The following is a 16,219-nucleotide window of genomic DNA, read 5'->3' on the forward strand; positions in this document are numbered from 1 at the left end:
TTCTGTGATGAAACAGGCTGTTGTTGAACCAGCACAAGAGGAAGACAAGTACAAGGAAGGCTATCTATGACAGAAATCTCATTTTGGATGTCTTTGGGCTGTATCTTCATCATCTTTTCACAAAATGGGCTAAATTCATTTACATGATGGTCCCTGAACAGGCAGCAGATGTGTTCAGGATTCTCCACACTCATAAGTCTATTAAAGTGTCATTTCTGGCAGCAGTTAATGGGAAGGATTCAGGCAGATCATTTTGATATAATATTTTTGACAAGTCCTGCAGACCTGTCTCTTTCCAGCATAGTCTTCAAAAGTTCATGTTAACCAGAGCAGCTTACCTGCCTTCATCCCTTAAGTGTCACACTTACAGAGCTAAGGCTGTCTTTCAGAGCCTTCATATCAAAATGTCTTCCTGACTTGGAAGGATTGTTCAAGTGGTGCTCAAGGTTGCCTGTGTCAGTAGCTTCAGACTGAATCACAGAGTGGTTTGGATTGTAAGGAACCTTTGAAGATCATCCAGTTCTACCTCCCTGCCTTCTTCCACTAGATCAGGTTGCTCAAAGCCTCATTCAACTTTTCACTGAAAGGAGAGAAACAGGATACTTAGCAGACAGAAGTCTTAAAAAAAAAAAAAAAAGTAGTATATCCAGCAGAGCTGGAGATTCTTTGCGGGTTTGCTGAGAAGTGTGTCTGTTATGGACATCTTTCACACAGCTCTGTGGATCTTTAGTCATACCTTCATAAGAGCTGCAAGAGCTGTTGTGGTTGGGGTAAATGCTTTGCTGGGCTGCTGTGATTTGCATGAACAACTTCAGGACTCACCGCCAGGTTGTTAAGGGTGTGCTGATACCACTGCTGAGGTTCGAGTGTGACAGCACAAGCATATTACCGCTCAAAGAGAAGGAGAGGTTGTTTAAGAGTAATGGAGGCTCTCACATTTGGTGCTGTTCACATGTGGTGTTCACTCCCAGTCTCATTCCCATCGCTTTAGGATTCTCCCTGTCAGGCCAAGGGCTGTGCTGGCACTTGGCCTCAAACAGAACTTGGCTCTGGGAGCGGAACTCTTTGTGTGCTTCCGAACTGAGCCATACACCTGCAGATATGTTTCGGATACAAAACCTTGGTCTTCAGTGACAGGGCATCTACAGGATGAATTTATAGGTGGTCTGGATATCTCAAAATACTCTGTCAAGTAACTTCTTATTTATATAAGACCACATAGCACTCTCATTAGTAAAAGTAAATAGTGGTGGTTAGTAAGAGCTGTGCTGTGAGGATGACTCCTTGCTGCTATAAGGAAATCTCTCTAGCATACAGTTCTTTAGCCAGAAATGAAAACATCACATTTAACATCTTTTTGAAAAGAAATGCTTGTAACTATGCCATCCTGTGGGACAACAAATCTGAGTTTCATTCTTATGTGTGTGGTGAAGTAATTGTAGTTTTAGTACATAATTTTCTGCTAAAAACACCCAGATTTATAAATAACTGGAGATGTTAAAAAGACTTCATTCATAAAGAGAAGGTATTTATTTTAAATGCAGCTACTCAAATTTCTCAGGACCAATGGCTGGTTTTAAAAGAGGTTCACTTACCAAAAGCACTACTCAAAAGCCTTAGCTGTGTGGCACATCCAGAAGCCATATAAGGATTTTGCTCACTAAGAAGCTTTGTACTGAAATGTTCCTTACCTAAACATTTTGGGTTCTCTAATTGCCATCCAAACATAAAGCTCAGCATAGAGTGTTAGAGGAGTTTTTCCCATTGCCCAAAGAATGGGCAATGAGCTTTTTATGAGAACATTACCATTCTGTGAAATATGCACCATTTATTCCAATAGTAGTGAAGCTTACCAGAGAAATGCTCCAAGCAAAATTTGTAGAAATATATCCTTTTTATACATTTTTTGACCTGTAATGCAACTTTTTAAAAATTGTTTAGGTTTGTTTTGGTTTTTTTACAGTTTGAAAAAGTTATTTTAATTTGGACACTTCATGGCTAGGTTTTTAAGCCTCCTGAAACATTCCAGTTAAAATCATTAAGCAATAATACTCTCCTGAATCTGTTTAAAAATCTGAGCTGTGGTTATTTAGCTGCGCAATGAGAGATCACTGATTTGTCATGTATTCTCTCTTTTAAGTAACTGTTGTTTGCGAAATATCTTATACCTCTCTTTCTAACTATGGGACTTAAGAACAGAATTTGACCTAGACTAATAATTAACTGCCTACTTTGAGCTATTCACCTGTAATTTGCACACAAGGGATTGCTTCACTATATGGCTTTATTATATATTCAGTTATATGTACAAAACCTTTATATATACTATTTGTATTTAGTTTTTTCAATGGTAATACTGTATCTGAATATAAAATGCAAAAAGAAAAATCAATTTTGGAGTATTTAACTTCATGTTGTAAGGGCAGATTAACAGAAAGGCACAATCCATTTCTTAGAGCATCTGGAGTACACAGTTCACTGAAAAAGTAACATACTTTTTTTTGAAACTGAATATAAGTAATAATAAAATCTGGTACTATATAAACCTATGTTTATTTTGTGTGTCCAGCATAAACATATTATTCAGAATATCTAATTATAGAAGCTTCTGAACAGGATAGTAACTAGTGTATTTACACTTAAGCATTAAAATTGTTTATTTGCTCACATTGAAAAGAGTTTATATGACTAAAACTGTGAAATGTTAGTATCTATTCTCCAGAAAAATCCTGTTGCCTAAAAATGTCTTACATACAATATCCAAGCTACCTTGGCTTTAGATCCTGAGTGAAGCAAGACAAAACAAGCCAGTGGTTGCTATGAGCAATGTGTATGCATATGACAAGTGTATTTTATGGTAAGCCTGCATTCCTGGTACCTGGATTCATACCTGGCTAGGCTTTAAAAGCGTGATGGAATGAAACTGGATGTCCTCCCAGACGATTTGTTTTTTTCTGGAAAAGCAAACAGAAAAAACAGGACCTGCACTGCCTTTCAGTTAGTTCTCTAACCTGGGCTTTTGGGACCACAGTTTTATGACATCTCACAATGGGCATCTTCTCCATATTCAGGGTGAGGCCATCAGTGACCAGGACTGTGGAGCACATCATGGTCCCATCTTTTTAGAACTCCAGTGTGAAGCTGGTTTGCCTAGACACATAGATGGTGGTTTTAGAATCACAGCAAGGCACTTGAGGCACTCCATCACCAAATGGAGTAGCTCATCCTTGCCTTCAGCTGTAGATCTCCATCGTACATAGTAAATCAAGTTATTTTGGTGATCAGTGTGAAACATAACCTTTAAAAAAACTCCAGTGTCCACCCAGATCAGTGAAGGGACCTTCTTATGTGGTGACAAATTTTCTAGTACCAACAGAAAGAGTAGGTTATCAGGATGTGGTGAGGGAATGATGATCCTTCAACAGTTCTCACTTAGGTCAGCTAAAACAAATTGTAAAGCTCCTCTCTCATTTGTCACTCTGCCAGTTAAACCTGGACTAGATTAAACTACTCTTCAATGGGAGTTTAAGGCAGGTTAAAGCTAGAACCTCTTGGCTGCTATCAAAGATGTTAGTTCAGAACATTTTAAAACCAGACACTGAAATGGTCAGTCTTCCCAAGATGGAACTTTTGAAGGTATTACTGTTCAACCTTGTTATATAGTATCATTCTGCCTGGTAAGTGCTTTCTCACTCTGTTAAATGGGTATAGGCCTCTTGCAGTATTCTTTCATGAGTACATGAATTACTTCCTTCTATCTGCATTGATGAAAAAGGACAAGTATTGCAAAACTGCAAAATCTAAAGTCTGCACACGCTTTGGTAATTCTATAGCAGTGTGTATGATATAAGACACATCAAGTGCTACTGAGTGATGTAGTAATCCATGTCCTATATTTGACTATAAACAAGGAAAATTAGAAATGCTCTACCTAGATCACTCATGTCATATTATTTCAGAAGGTATAAGCAGTATAAGTAGAATAGGTTCTGTTATGTAGATGAAACTGAACCTCAAACATGAACTTCTGAACTTCCTGATGCTTATGCTTATTCATACACTACTTAAGTCATAGGGAAACTTATATTATTGCTTCTCTAATAAGTTTGTGAGGCTCTAGAAGGATTAGTTTATGTTCTTAGGAAATACAGAAATCCAAGAAAAAGTGACATGCAAGTTACAACACATGAACCCAAGAAAAAGAAGGTACAGCAATTTCATCATGATGAGAAATGTGACAGAAAGTAAAACTCTTGAGAATCTTAAAATAGTTTTATAGTTGTTTTAAATGTTACTGCTTTTCTTTTAAATAGTTGAAACAACTGAGCAATTTGGCAAAAGAATACATTTTTTTTCTGAAAATTAATGAACGCCTAGAAGGAATTGACAGTCATAATTTACAATACAGAGCTTGTAAGGAACTGCCAGAAAATCTCTGGGGCAAAAGATGATGTTGCTTATTTGAAACAAGCAGATGATACACAGCCAATTAAAGATTGATTTATTTTGTAGATCATTTCTGGATCAAATACTGGACATATTACATAAATTGTGTTTGAAACATATGTAATTGCTCCATTTATAAAACTTTAATATATTTACTTTTGAACTCCTGACCTGTTTGCAGTATTACATATTTGCATTCCATATGCAGAATTGCATTTTGTCATAGTTGTTCATTTATGTTACAGTTTATATTGCACAACCTATTTAGTTAAGTCATGTTAATGGCATATATAACATGTCTTCCAAGAAAATCTCTGTGGCTGTTTTTAACAAAATAGATTATATACTGGTATTATGCATGCATTAGTCTAAAATGTAATGTTAGAAACTGATGCTGTGTCTAAATAGGAAAATACGTTTAATTATTATAGAACTGCTGCCTGGAACCACAGTGTGTATGCTGAACATTTCAGATGTTCATGTTCTATAACTATGAAGACAAAGAATGATTCAAGTTAAACTTTACATTCTGCTATAAAGGCATGCCTTCATGCTAAATCAGTTTTCATACTTGGTTCATAGGATAAACCATGCATTATCCTGGAATAAAAAAATGAAAAATAACAAAAATACATTTACAATTTTTGCAGAAACTACACAGCTAAAAGGGGAGGAGCTGGGTGTTTTTCTTCCTTATATTTGCTGTTTTCAGAATTTTAAATACAGTAGTATAAAAAGAGTTCATGCAGTGTGCTACTGCTAGTGACTAATGCAACAAAGAAATCCACATTTTGATATGGAAGTGTAGGTATAAGGAGGCTTACTTTGCTTATAAAATAATCTCAGTTTGCCTAGAAGAAACCAAGAAATGATAATAGAAGATTCTGATAATTTAAATTATCCTTCAGAGAGAGAGAGAGAAAAAAAAAAAACAACACTTTATGAAGTCTTTGAATAGTTTTTGTATTTTACTAAAATAAGATGTGTGTATCAGTACATTTGGGCCCATTTACAAAAATTTCAATGCTTGAATATAGAGAAGGATCATTTGATACAATTACTTGAGCAGATTTTTTATTGTTGCCAGTATTTAGCTTTAGAAAATGCATGTTTCATCCAGAACACAAGATTAAAACAGATTATCTGTTGCTATTACTGCATTTCCTATCCTCTTTTTACCAGTCTTTTAAATAAAGAAAAGACAGCTTTGCTGCGTGTCAAGAATCAAATGGCAGCAGATTTGGAGAGACTTCTAAATGACCGTGAGGTAATCTTCTTCTTTTAGCAGTACTACCATAAGTGCACTTTTTTTGCTACTGGCCCTTAAACCATGGGGAGAAAAAAAAAATGTTTACTTTGGTTTGATTTGTTGGGGTTTTCTTGTCTGTATTATTTTCAGCAACACAGGTGACTGTGTCTGTCGGGTACTGGGGAGGGTTTCAGTTTTACTCTCGGTTGTTAAATTCTCTCTGATGATTTATTGTCTCTGTTCTTTCTTTTCTTTTTCCTTGAATGGTGTTTGGCAATTGCAAGCATTTAACAAGAATCTAGATAAAGACAATGAAATTGATACACATATAATCTGCAAGGTCTACATATGCCACAGTATGCCTCAGGATCTCTCTGTGCCAAACATTGGACCAAAGCATTGTTCAATTCATTTCCCTTACACTCCTTTGAATTCCTTTTCAACTCCAAAATAGGGGTTAGGGAGAGGAAACAAGATGATAGTTACACAGGTTTCCAAGAAGAGTCAGGGTACTTTTTTGTGTACTTAGCTTGTGTACTTGCAAGCAAGAATCAGGGTGCTACTAGACTGGAATACACTCTCAGATCTAAAATTATGCAAAATTGTGCCATTTAACTCTCAGGGCTCTTGTCAAGATTTTTATCTAAACAATTTTAAGAGACTTTTATCTCATGGCATATGAGAGAAAATCTGCAGATTAAATGTCTGAAACAAAGGGTGAAAATAAATGAAGTTTACTGCAGGAATGTGAGAATGTGAATTAATATCACAGAATTTTCTGAAGCTGAAGAGTACTGAAGATATAAAACCAAAAGCTCCTCTAAGCAGCTATTCAGTCTTCTCCCAAAGCAAATTATAGATAGAGAGTGATGGGACCTAGCTACCCACTTACTTATTCAGAAAGTAATTTTAGAGGTATATCAATAGTTCTCTGACAACATCTTTCTTTTCGCTTACTGGTAAGTGAAAAGATGGAGAGATTCCTTTCAAGGAAGCTACAGGTCTCCTAAATTGTCCTGTCAGAGACTGGATTATCACTCATTTTAATACATTATTTTCATGTTAAACTGACTATCCACCTCCTGAAGTCTCATTCCACCTCCATAATTGTTTTCCCTTGTCTCCTGTTCATGCTATTCATCACATTCCCTTCTTAGATCAGTAAACCAAAAATCCATGTAAACCAAAATCCTTGTCATTATTTGGTCCAAACTAGCTTTGTCCCTCCCAAGCACTTAAAAAACTTGTTTTTGTTAGAACCAAAACAAAACAGTTTCACTGACAGCTGAGTCCAAGCGAGCCTTAACTTAAATGAAAACTACTAATTCTGTTTGTTGAGTTCCAAGCCAAACAAATCTGATTTAAACATTTCTGGATAGTTTATATTCATTATAATATTACCATTGCCATTATATTCATGCTTAATCATATCCTTATATTAATGATATGAAAAATACTCTGAGGAAACATGACGTAATTGTATAAACATGTAGTGTTTTTTTCCCAATATGATAGGCCCTTGGCGTAATTTCAAATTAATTTCTTTCAAAATTTCCTTTTCCTACTCTTTCTTTCCCAACTAGGGATGCTGCCAACTAGTTATGCTCACAAAGCAGTCACACCTTGGATGCCTAGTTTTAGCAGTGTCACATCAATGAGCATGCATTGCAGCTGATTAAGAACTGTAGAAAGTGATAAAAAGAAAAATTTCGCCATATTTTCTAAGAAAACTATAGCATTTCTAACTTAAAGCCATGCGATATTGTTTAAATCCAAACTACATTAGCCCCTGTAAGTACCCTCATAAACTATTCCTGATGCAGTAGTTTGTTTCTTTGTGTCATGTCACCATTTCAAATTTTAAGCTGTGTCAAACTATCAAGGAAGGCTGGCAGAGGAGGGCTTGATTGAAAAAGAAAAGCAAATAGTTGAGTCTGAAACAGACTTCTTCAATGTTCCTCATACCTTGAATGTTAAGAAATTGAACAAATATTTCCAAAATTAGTACTGTTTTCTCAAATTTCTTTTTACATCTGTTAAAAATAGGACATATTAGTAATACTGGTTTTGTCAAACAGTGATAATGCTTATTAAAGATACCTCTGCAGAAAAGTATATAAATACTGAAAAAGAAATATTAGAAGTTGCATGTCTGAGGGAAGAAAACTACTAAATGTGCCAGTACAATGCACAAAAAAATCTCCTGAGAAACAAAATATAAGCTAAAATTGTTTCAGGAAAATGTTTGAAAAGAACAGGTAGCTTTTGTGTTTGTGTATTGGTTAAACTTTTGGCATTTCTATTTATTCCTAATGCAGCCTTTTATATTTTTTTACTGTTAATGCAAACTTCTTACAGTAGTTTTACACATCGTGAATTTCTCTAAAATGCAATGTATTGAAATCTTTGTACAGGATATTAAGTTAGTCTTTGACTATACTTCTTTGCTATCTTAATAAAAGATTTAAATATGCAGTTACATTACAATTTTCAGTAGTTATCCTTGCTGACAGAAATAAAGAATACAGATTTTCTCACTTCGGGTTAGTAAAGAGTTAACTGCATTTAAACAGTTTGTGATTTTAAATTAAACTGAGATGCAGCCTGTAAATACAGATTCATACAATTTGAAAAAAAAAAAAAAGATGAGTTATGGGTTTTTGTGTTTGGTACATGCTATCATGTAACAGGGTTACTATCAGATTTGTTCAGTCATTGCACATACTAAACTGTCATGTCTTGTTAGCAATTACCTTGTTGCTCTCATGTTTGCAAGAAGAAACATTAGAATTCTTGAATAGATAAACCAAAGATATCCATAGTTAAGATAAAATGAAGTTTAGGTATGTTAAAAGTAAGTGCTGAAAGTACAAGCAAAATGCCAAAACAATGTTAATGCTGTCTTCCAGCAACGTGTTTCAATAAGTGTACAGTTTTGACTTAAGGTATTCCAGCTTGTGTGGTCTCAGACTGTATTAACTCTTTTCAATGGAATGTTAGAGTTTGAGGGGTTGGAAGATTTTATTTTTATCTCTTTGTTATATCTACATTCATTCAGCTACATTCATAATGCTGCTTTGGCGACAATTACAGTATTTTATACACTTTTTTAATAAAGAACTTACATTCATGATTAATCTTCTCTTTTCACAGATTTTAATTTTAGAAAAAGAAAGATGAAAGTTATACTTCGAATCTTGGAAGAATTTCTGTAGGATTCTTACATGAGCTCTTTTATTACAGGAAAAAATTACACTAAATGTTAATTTCATAAAATACTTCATTATTTCAAATTATATAGACATCTAATTTGATGATGAATCTTATATTTTGCTGTGGGAAATCAAAGTGAAACTGGTTATTTGATTGTGCAAATCCTTAAAAGTTTCTGTCCACCCATGAAGGAGAAAAAAGGAAGGTTGGGGTTTTTTTCAGAACCAAATTCTGAATTGTTTCTTGGCATGCTGCTTCCTTTTTTTGTCTGAATTAATTAGTAAATGAATGTGGAAAACCTTTTAATCTAGTTTTTCATTTAGATCACTGAGAATCATCTGGTAAGGTAAAATTTCTTGGGTTCTTCATGTGGTTAAATGGAAACTTTCCTGTTTGAGGGAGTTCAGTGGCATTATTGTGAATGATCAGTATCTAGGATGATGCTGACATCATGTTGGAGGTTCATAATAAAGCCTTCCCAGAGCCCCTTGTTTCTTTGAGCTCCCAGAAGGATCTGGGGTGCACAGTATTCTGATTACATTGGTATGCCCTTTAGTGCAAGACAGCAAGTTAATGCAGCCAGATTTTTCAGTTGATTTTGGAATCGGATATTTTATATGTTTTGTCAAGGTATTGTTTTTCCAGATCCATCAGAAAAGCATAAAATATTGTTTGGAGGAACAATGGGGTCTCCCATTAATAATCTTCTAGTAAATAGTGGAGGGTTTATAAAGGGGTATTTCAGATCTCCAGATTAATTTTTTTTTTCATTATTATTTTTCATCTCTGTTCTCATTTTAATCAGCTGAACTTTATACTGTCAACACACTTAATTCAAATAACCAAACAACACCAACCCCAATTTGTAGTTTTGATTCTTCCCAACTAATTAACTGCATGACCTCTCCCTATCTTTGGAACTTTCTACCCATATGTCTTTGTATAGTCAGGGAAGAATGAGTAAGAAAGATGTTTCTTCAAAGCATAAATGCAGATGAAATTATACATCATGCCTGAGGTGACCCAATAGCTGTAACTCTGCCTTACTCCTTTGCTCCTGATTCTCCTCCTCCTTCCTCCTGCTGCACCAGCTCTGGCACACTTCTAATGCTGCAGTAGGACCATTCAAATCACTAAACAGAAACCTAACCTGGCCAAAAAAAAACCCTACAAAAATGTATTGCTGTCTCTTAAGTTAGTAGTTTGAATGATCTTTGGAAAGAGTCCAGCAAAGAAAAAGACAAGTAAAAATATTTATATGTCAATATTACTTACCTGTGATAAAGAGTGCATTTTGTGTCCAAAACCAAATGGAAGACCAGCTTCTGTGCCATGCTTTATCTGCATCCAAACCTTATCCTTTTGTGCATATAACGGGCATCTATAATTTAAAGGCACTGAAATGCAGTTCTCTGTTAAGTGCTAAAGTTAATTTGGATGAATCCACTAAATCTTTTTGATGAAGCTCTTGATACATGTATCAAGTTTGTTCATTTTTTATCTAGTTTGTTAAATTTTTTTTATTCTTTCCAACGATGAGCCTTCGACTAAAAGAAATATTTACCATGAGCTATGTGATCCTGGCAATTCCATTGCCTTTCATGCTTGATGCAGTTGTTAGTATTTTGTAACATCAGAAGTGCAGTCTCTTGACTTTATCCATTGGCTTTCAAACTCCAGATGAAAACTTGGAAGGGCAGTCTGTCAGCACTCAGATGTTTGGCAAGAAGTTTTAGTAATAATTTCCTGAGGTTATATTTAAGAGGTTATAAATTTGCTATGCTTTGATGTATAGCATTGTACAATTTCTTCAGAAATTTAAGATGCAGATGTGTCACAATAAAGAAAACTAATAACCTGCACAATTAAATCTATTTTAGCTTTTCCAGTTCAAACAGGGTGTAAAAATTGAGTTCTAAAATCCTGAAAATTAACTAGCTGGAGTTTATATTTTTAATGTGAAGTTGATAATCAACCGAGTTTTAGGGGAAAAAAAACAGAGCAAGTAGAAGAGTTCTTTTTATGTTTTAAATAGAAATCCTTTAGGAGACCTTAAAACAAAAAATGAGACAGTGGTGTAAGAGACACTAATATAAGACTTTAATAGATGTTCCTTCAAGTCCTACGATTAGTTGCTGTTTGTATGAATATAAAGGACTTCATTTACACTATTTTTGTAACTGCTTGAAATCACCAGTATGTGATGCAGTCTGGCAATACAGTAATTTTTAACCTAAAAAAGTAAAACTCATACTATAAAATCATTGTCATAAGAAATAGAAGGGTAATATTTCTGACATAGATGCTGCAAATTCAGGCTGTTTACAGCGCAGTTGTTTATGTGACATGATTCATTATCAGCCCATGAATATGATACACCAGGTAAGAAGATATGACAACCTGCCGATATTTTGTCTGCTTTACACATCTGTGCATTCACTGTACATTAGCAGCTGTGCATACAAGTGATAGAATGTAAACTTGCTGAGCTAGTCACCTGCCTTATTGACACATTCATGTGTTGCTGTGCCAAAGCTCTTCAAGTGAAGTTAGCAACTAGAAACCAGGCTCTGGCTGTCTGTTGGGGGACAAAGAGAAAACATGTAGTAGTTTAAATAAACCTGGTTGATATCAATCAGTTAAATGGCTACAGAGACATGGATTTTGATTGCTATTTGTTTACTTAAATCCAGTTAGCTTCCGTCAGTAAATTTTTCTGTCGCTCAAATTCAATGTTAAATCTGTCTAAATATGTGTACCTGAATTGGTAGGAATCTTTAACTACTAACCATTGCAAGCTCTAATTCTATTTAAAACATATTAAACATAAAAATTCTTAGTGAGCTGTTCTTGCTGAAAATACTCTGCCAGGTTAATGTTAAAATGCTAATTGACTGAGTGACTATTATGTTGAACTTACTTTCCAGTTGGCTGGTGAGGAGTATTCCACATGTGATGTAGAACTCACCATTTATGAATAAACATGCTTTTCCTTTAAAACCATGTAACTCCCCTTCCCAGGTTTTCAGTTTCTTATCAATATATCAAAATAATCCTATTTATTAACTGAATATTTCTTTGGCCTTCACGCCTGTAACTGAACACTTGTCTCACAAATATTATACCCACATGTTAGGCAGAAAACTTTTACTATCCCTGTTTTGCAGAAGCAGATCAAAATAAAAGAAATGGTGCTTTGTTCAAAACTCCCATTTGTGGAAGAGGTTAAGAGTTCATGTGTACTAATGCAGTATCTTACTCACAGCTATTTTTTGTTTCTTACATGTTTCAATTCAAAAGCCTGAAAAGAAAATCACCTTAGTATTTATTTTTCCTCACTAGACACAAATTAACTCTTCTCTCCAAGTCTTCTTCTTATATAGGAACTGACTGAATTTTGGAAGCAGTTTTACCAACAATTACATTTTCACTTTGTAACATTGTGAGAATTTACATTCACTGTTTAATCAATATCTCCTGAAAAAGGCCACTTTACAGTGTCCTACCAGTCTCTTAAAAATTAAATCTTAAAGACTGAAAATGTAAACAAAAAGTTTTTGTTTAATCTGTTGGATAGATACTTTGTATTTTTTATATAATATTTTCTGGGCAAAAAAAAAGCGATACATTTCACAACAGGCCAGAGGTCTTACGTGAGTGAGATTTAAAGGTCTAGCTTATTTTGCCCAAGCAAACAGAGAATGTGGTGGGATGCAAGAAAAGGAGATAAGCAGAAAGCAGTATTGTGTAGGTAATAAATAAGCATAGAGAAGAAGACAGAATAGGTGAGAAAGACGAAGTTAAGAACAGAAAATAGTAATTTCATTATCTTTAAAATGTAAAAAATCTATCTTATTCTTTTGTTTTTGATAAATGGTTGCCAAATGCATTTACCAAGTGTGTTTGGAGATGGAGAGAGTCCACGTGATCAAGAAAACAGTTACTAATTAATTATATTAGGATATGCAGAGTTTGTGAAGGGCTCTAAGCATTTTTTCAAAGCTTCTATAAATTATCAGGCTAAGGTTTCCAAGGATTTAGATAAATGTTTATGAATGTTAGATTTGAAACATGGCCATATGAATTTCAGAATTCCATGACATTGTTCCAAAATTTAATGTTCACAGTGTTTGAGGGTCTAGTAGTCTCTCTGCTTGCATTCATCTTATGTCAGTATCCTGCCAAAATCCTGGTACTTCTCAATAGTTACCCTGGTTTTTTGCCCACAAGGGTGAAAGAAAAGTCAGATGTTTTTATTATTTTTTTCCTCTTTAGTGGAAATGCAAGATGTCATGAAGTATCTCTGCTTTTACCTTACTTCGACCATTCTACTCTATATTACCATTATATTGTCCTTCTTACTTTGATATTGCCTTTGGGGACTGCCCCTCACTTCCAAATTCTCTGTGCCCAGATTTTAATTCCATCTCAGCAATGACCTTGAGAATTCCAGATGAGTTTTCAGCATTTCATTATTAGTCATACTTTAAAGTCTGGCTAATACTATACTTAGCTGTAATTAAGTTATGCTGAAGAAGATTGACTAGGAATAACCTAGGACAGAAAGCCAATATGTTGGATTTAAGAACCTGGAGAGTAGCAACAGCTGCCATCTGCAAAAAAACAGAGGCGGAGAGAAGTTCAGACGCTCATAAAAAGCTTTGGAGTCGTAAGGGGGAGGGCAGTACGTGTTTAATCAGGGATGGAAGCTTAGTGGATAAAAGGAAAAAACTGCTTTGTTGGGGAGAGGGGAAGGAAGGGGTATCTGCAGGGGTTGGGAAGGCACGAATGAAAAGATGTGATTGGTAACAGGTGCCTTCAAACAATCTCTATCTCTGCCTCTTCCCCCTCTTTTTTGTGTAAAAAGATTGTACATGATAATGTCAAAATTATTTGTGTTTCTAAAGTAAATGACTTCCTGCTCATCTATGTGCTTCAACTTGTTTTATATTAAAAAAAATGCTGATGTACAATGCTTAGCTCTCTTTTTAAATGTTAAGCCACAGAGTAATTATCATTTTTCTTATGCTACGTTTATGTTCCAAGATTCTAGTTTCTATTAATGTTCTGCATGTTTTCTAAGTAGATTACAGGAACATTTCTGCATCACAAGTAAGCCCCGGAGCTATTCTCAGCTTTAAGCTTGGAGAAACAAAGTGACATTTACATTGCTAAATGAGTGTAGAGAAGCTTCTGGCTCATTTTTTACAAAGAAAAATATGCTCATAAGCAGTATTTCTCATCTTTTTGTTATCTATTTTGTTGCTGTCAAGCTTTAATAAAAATTGAATTCCAAATAGTACTGAATTTAGGAAGAGGAAGGACTTAATAGCACTGTTTCTTTTCTTTGAGCGCTATTATTCAGAATGTATTACTATTTTTCAGATATATATTCTTGCAAGAATTATCATTCTATTCACAGTGATATACAGTCAGCAGTTGTGTACTAAATAGGAGGTTTCATAGGCAAAATTCAACATATATTTGGATTATGGGATGGAATTGGCATGTGTATTTTAAATTAAATGGTTTTGAGAAAGCTAGAATCAATTAAAGGGATAAACTTCTTGTTTAAACAGGAAATTGTTAATTGTTGATTAATCTGAAATTGTTCAGATTTTCTCAACATGTATCCCATGTTATACTCTTTTTTTCCAGTATTGGCTGAGCATATTTCTGTCTCATTCTACTGCATATCCAGTTGTGTAAAAATTTTATCTTTGTTCATTTAATGGTAACATTTGACTATTGCCAAGTGGAAAGTGAATTCAAATACTCTGCAAAAAATAGCAAAGACAGGGAGAATTAAATTAGAATATTACCATCTCAGAAAATACAGTAACTTCTACATAATAATTTATGAAAATAAGGCTGTTTTAACACATTAGCATGTTAGCATCCATTTCCTGTTAGGTGAAGTTACTCAAGAAAGCATACTGTTTATTAAATGTTGAGTAAATTAATGTCACACTGGCTCATATTAAAAAAATAACAAAAAAAAACCGTATTTGGAGAATTAGTCCTAGTTACAATTACAAATATATTTCTGATTTAAAATACAAAAGTGAAAAAAACTTAAGAATTTGACATACTAGTTCAGATTATGAGACAAATTATTTCCTATTTTTGTTAAGAAGTTAGAAAGATTAAACTGTTAAGAATAAATTTAAGATACAGCTGAAATAGGCAGAGAATATCTAAAAAGACAGAGGTTGTTCTCTGCAGTTGCAGTGACTGGGGCGTTTTATTGTTGCCGCAGTTCTAATGTGTTTGCCTTATAAAACTAGAAGTAGTTTGTAGATCCATATAGTCACAGATTTACCAGTTCATTTTAAAGTTTTTATATGCACTGGGATATAGAGAACTAGTGAATTCAGTGTAGTGCAGAGAAGCTATCAAATCCTGCATATGGTCTGGCATCTTTCCACCACCCAGTTATCAGGTTCATTTGTTTTATCGGGACATTTCATACTGTCTTCCAGTTTCCAGCTTTACAGTGTGTATCCATGTGCCCTAGATGACCATATGTGCAATTCTCACACTGGAATTCTTGCTGACTTCTTGTATTTCCAGCACAGCTGCAATTAGGATGCAACTATGTCAAATACACTCTGCCTTACTTGAAGGATTGTACAATGCTTGTGCTGTTTTCTTGATTTCATTGCAGTTGTTAAAATGTTCTTTGAGCTCTATTATGGATGTAGCTTCTACTCCTGATATGTTCAAGCTCAAGGAGTTCCACTGTTGAAGCTGAGTTTGCACCAGTTGTGCTACTGCTTCCTATCCATCTGCAGTCTTAAACAATGGAATGGACTGACTGACCATTTGCTTCATTTTGCTGTCATGTAAAAATGGTACTTCTACAGTTTCCTTCTATTTCACAACTTGTCATCATTAATGTTACTGTCCAGTGTTGTGAATTCGAGCTTAATGTTGTTGGTCTTTTTTCCACTGCCACCAAAAAAAGGGAACAGATAATTCATTCCAGGCTAAAGGCTGTCTTCTGCAGTATGTCTCTAGCAGAAATAAAACCCCTGAAAGACAGTTCTAAAATAGTTCTTTGTGTAAATTGTCAGCACTTCTGAAGAGGAGACATCGTAGGTACTACTTTTGCTTGAGAGTCTCATTCCTTGATAATGACACATATGTCTCCTTTCTCTAGCGCACTCCAAAGTTTGAGTACCATACTCAAACTTCAAAGTGCTGTGTGCAAGTCATTGCATATGTTGAAAGGTGGAACCAGGTTCTGTTTCAGTCATCTAGTCTGTTGTTGTGCAGAAATATGTTTATTCCAAGAATCCATACAGTGAG

General features: G+C 34.7%; 1 protein-coding gene across 2 annotated transcripts in view; it reads left to right on the forward strand.

The window, feature by feature from the left end:
- PIBF1 (progesterone immunomodulatory binding factor 1) overlaps window positions 1-16,219 on the forward strand; it is a 103,690-nt gene that overhangs the window by 77,471 nt on the left and 10,000 nt on the right. The window contains exon 16 of one of the 2 annotated variants that reach the window (XM_056483208.1): window positions 5,629-5,713. The exons of the other annotated variant lie outside the window; for it this stretch is intronic. Within the exon in view, the coding sequence (XP_056339183.1) occupies window positions 5,629-5,713 (85 nt within the window). The remainder of the gene's footprint in view (window positions 1-5,628; window positions 5,714-16,219) is intronic. 2 annotated transcript variants of the gene reach the window in all.

Source organism: Oenanthe melanoleuca, chromosome 1 (assembly GCF_029582105.1).
Source record: "Oenanthe melanoleuca isolate GR-GAL-2019-014 chromosome 1, OMel1.0, whole genome shotgun sequence".
In the NCBI taxonomy this organism is placed as follows: Eukaryota; Metazoa; Chordata; class Aves; order Passeriformes; family Muscicapidae; genus Oenanthe; species Oenanthe melanoleuca.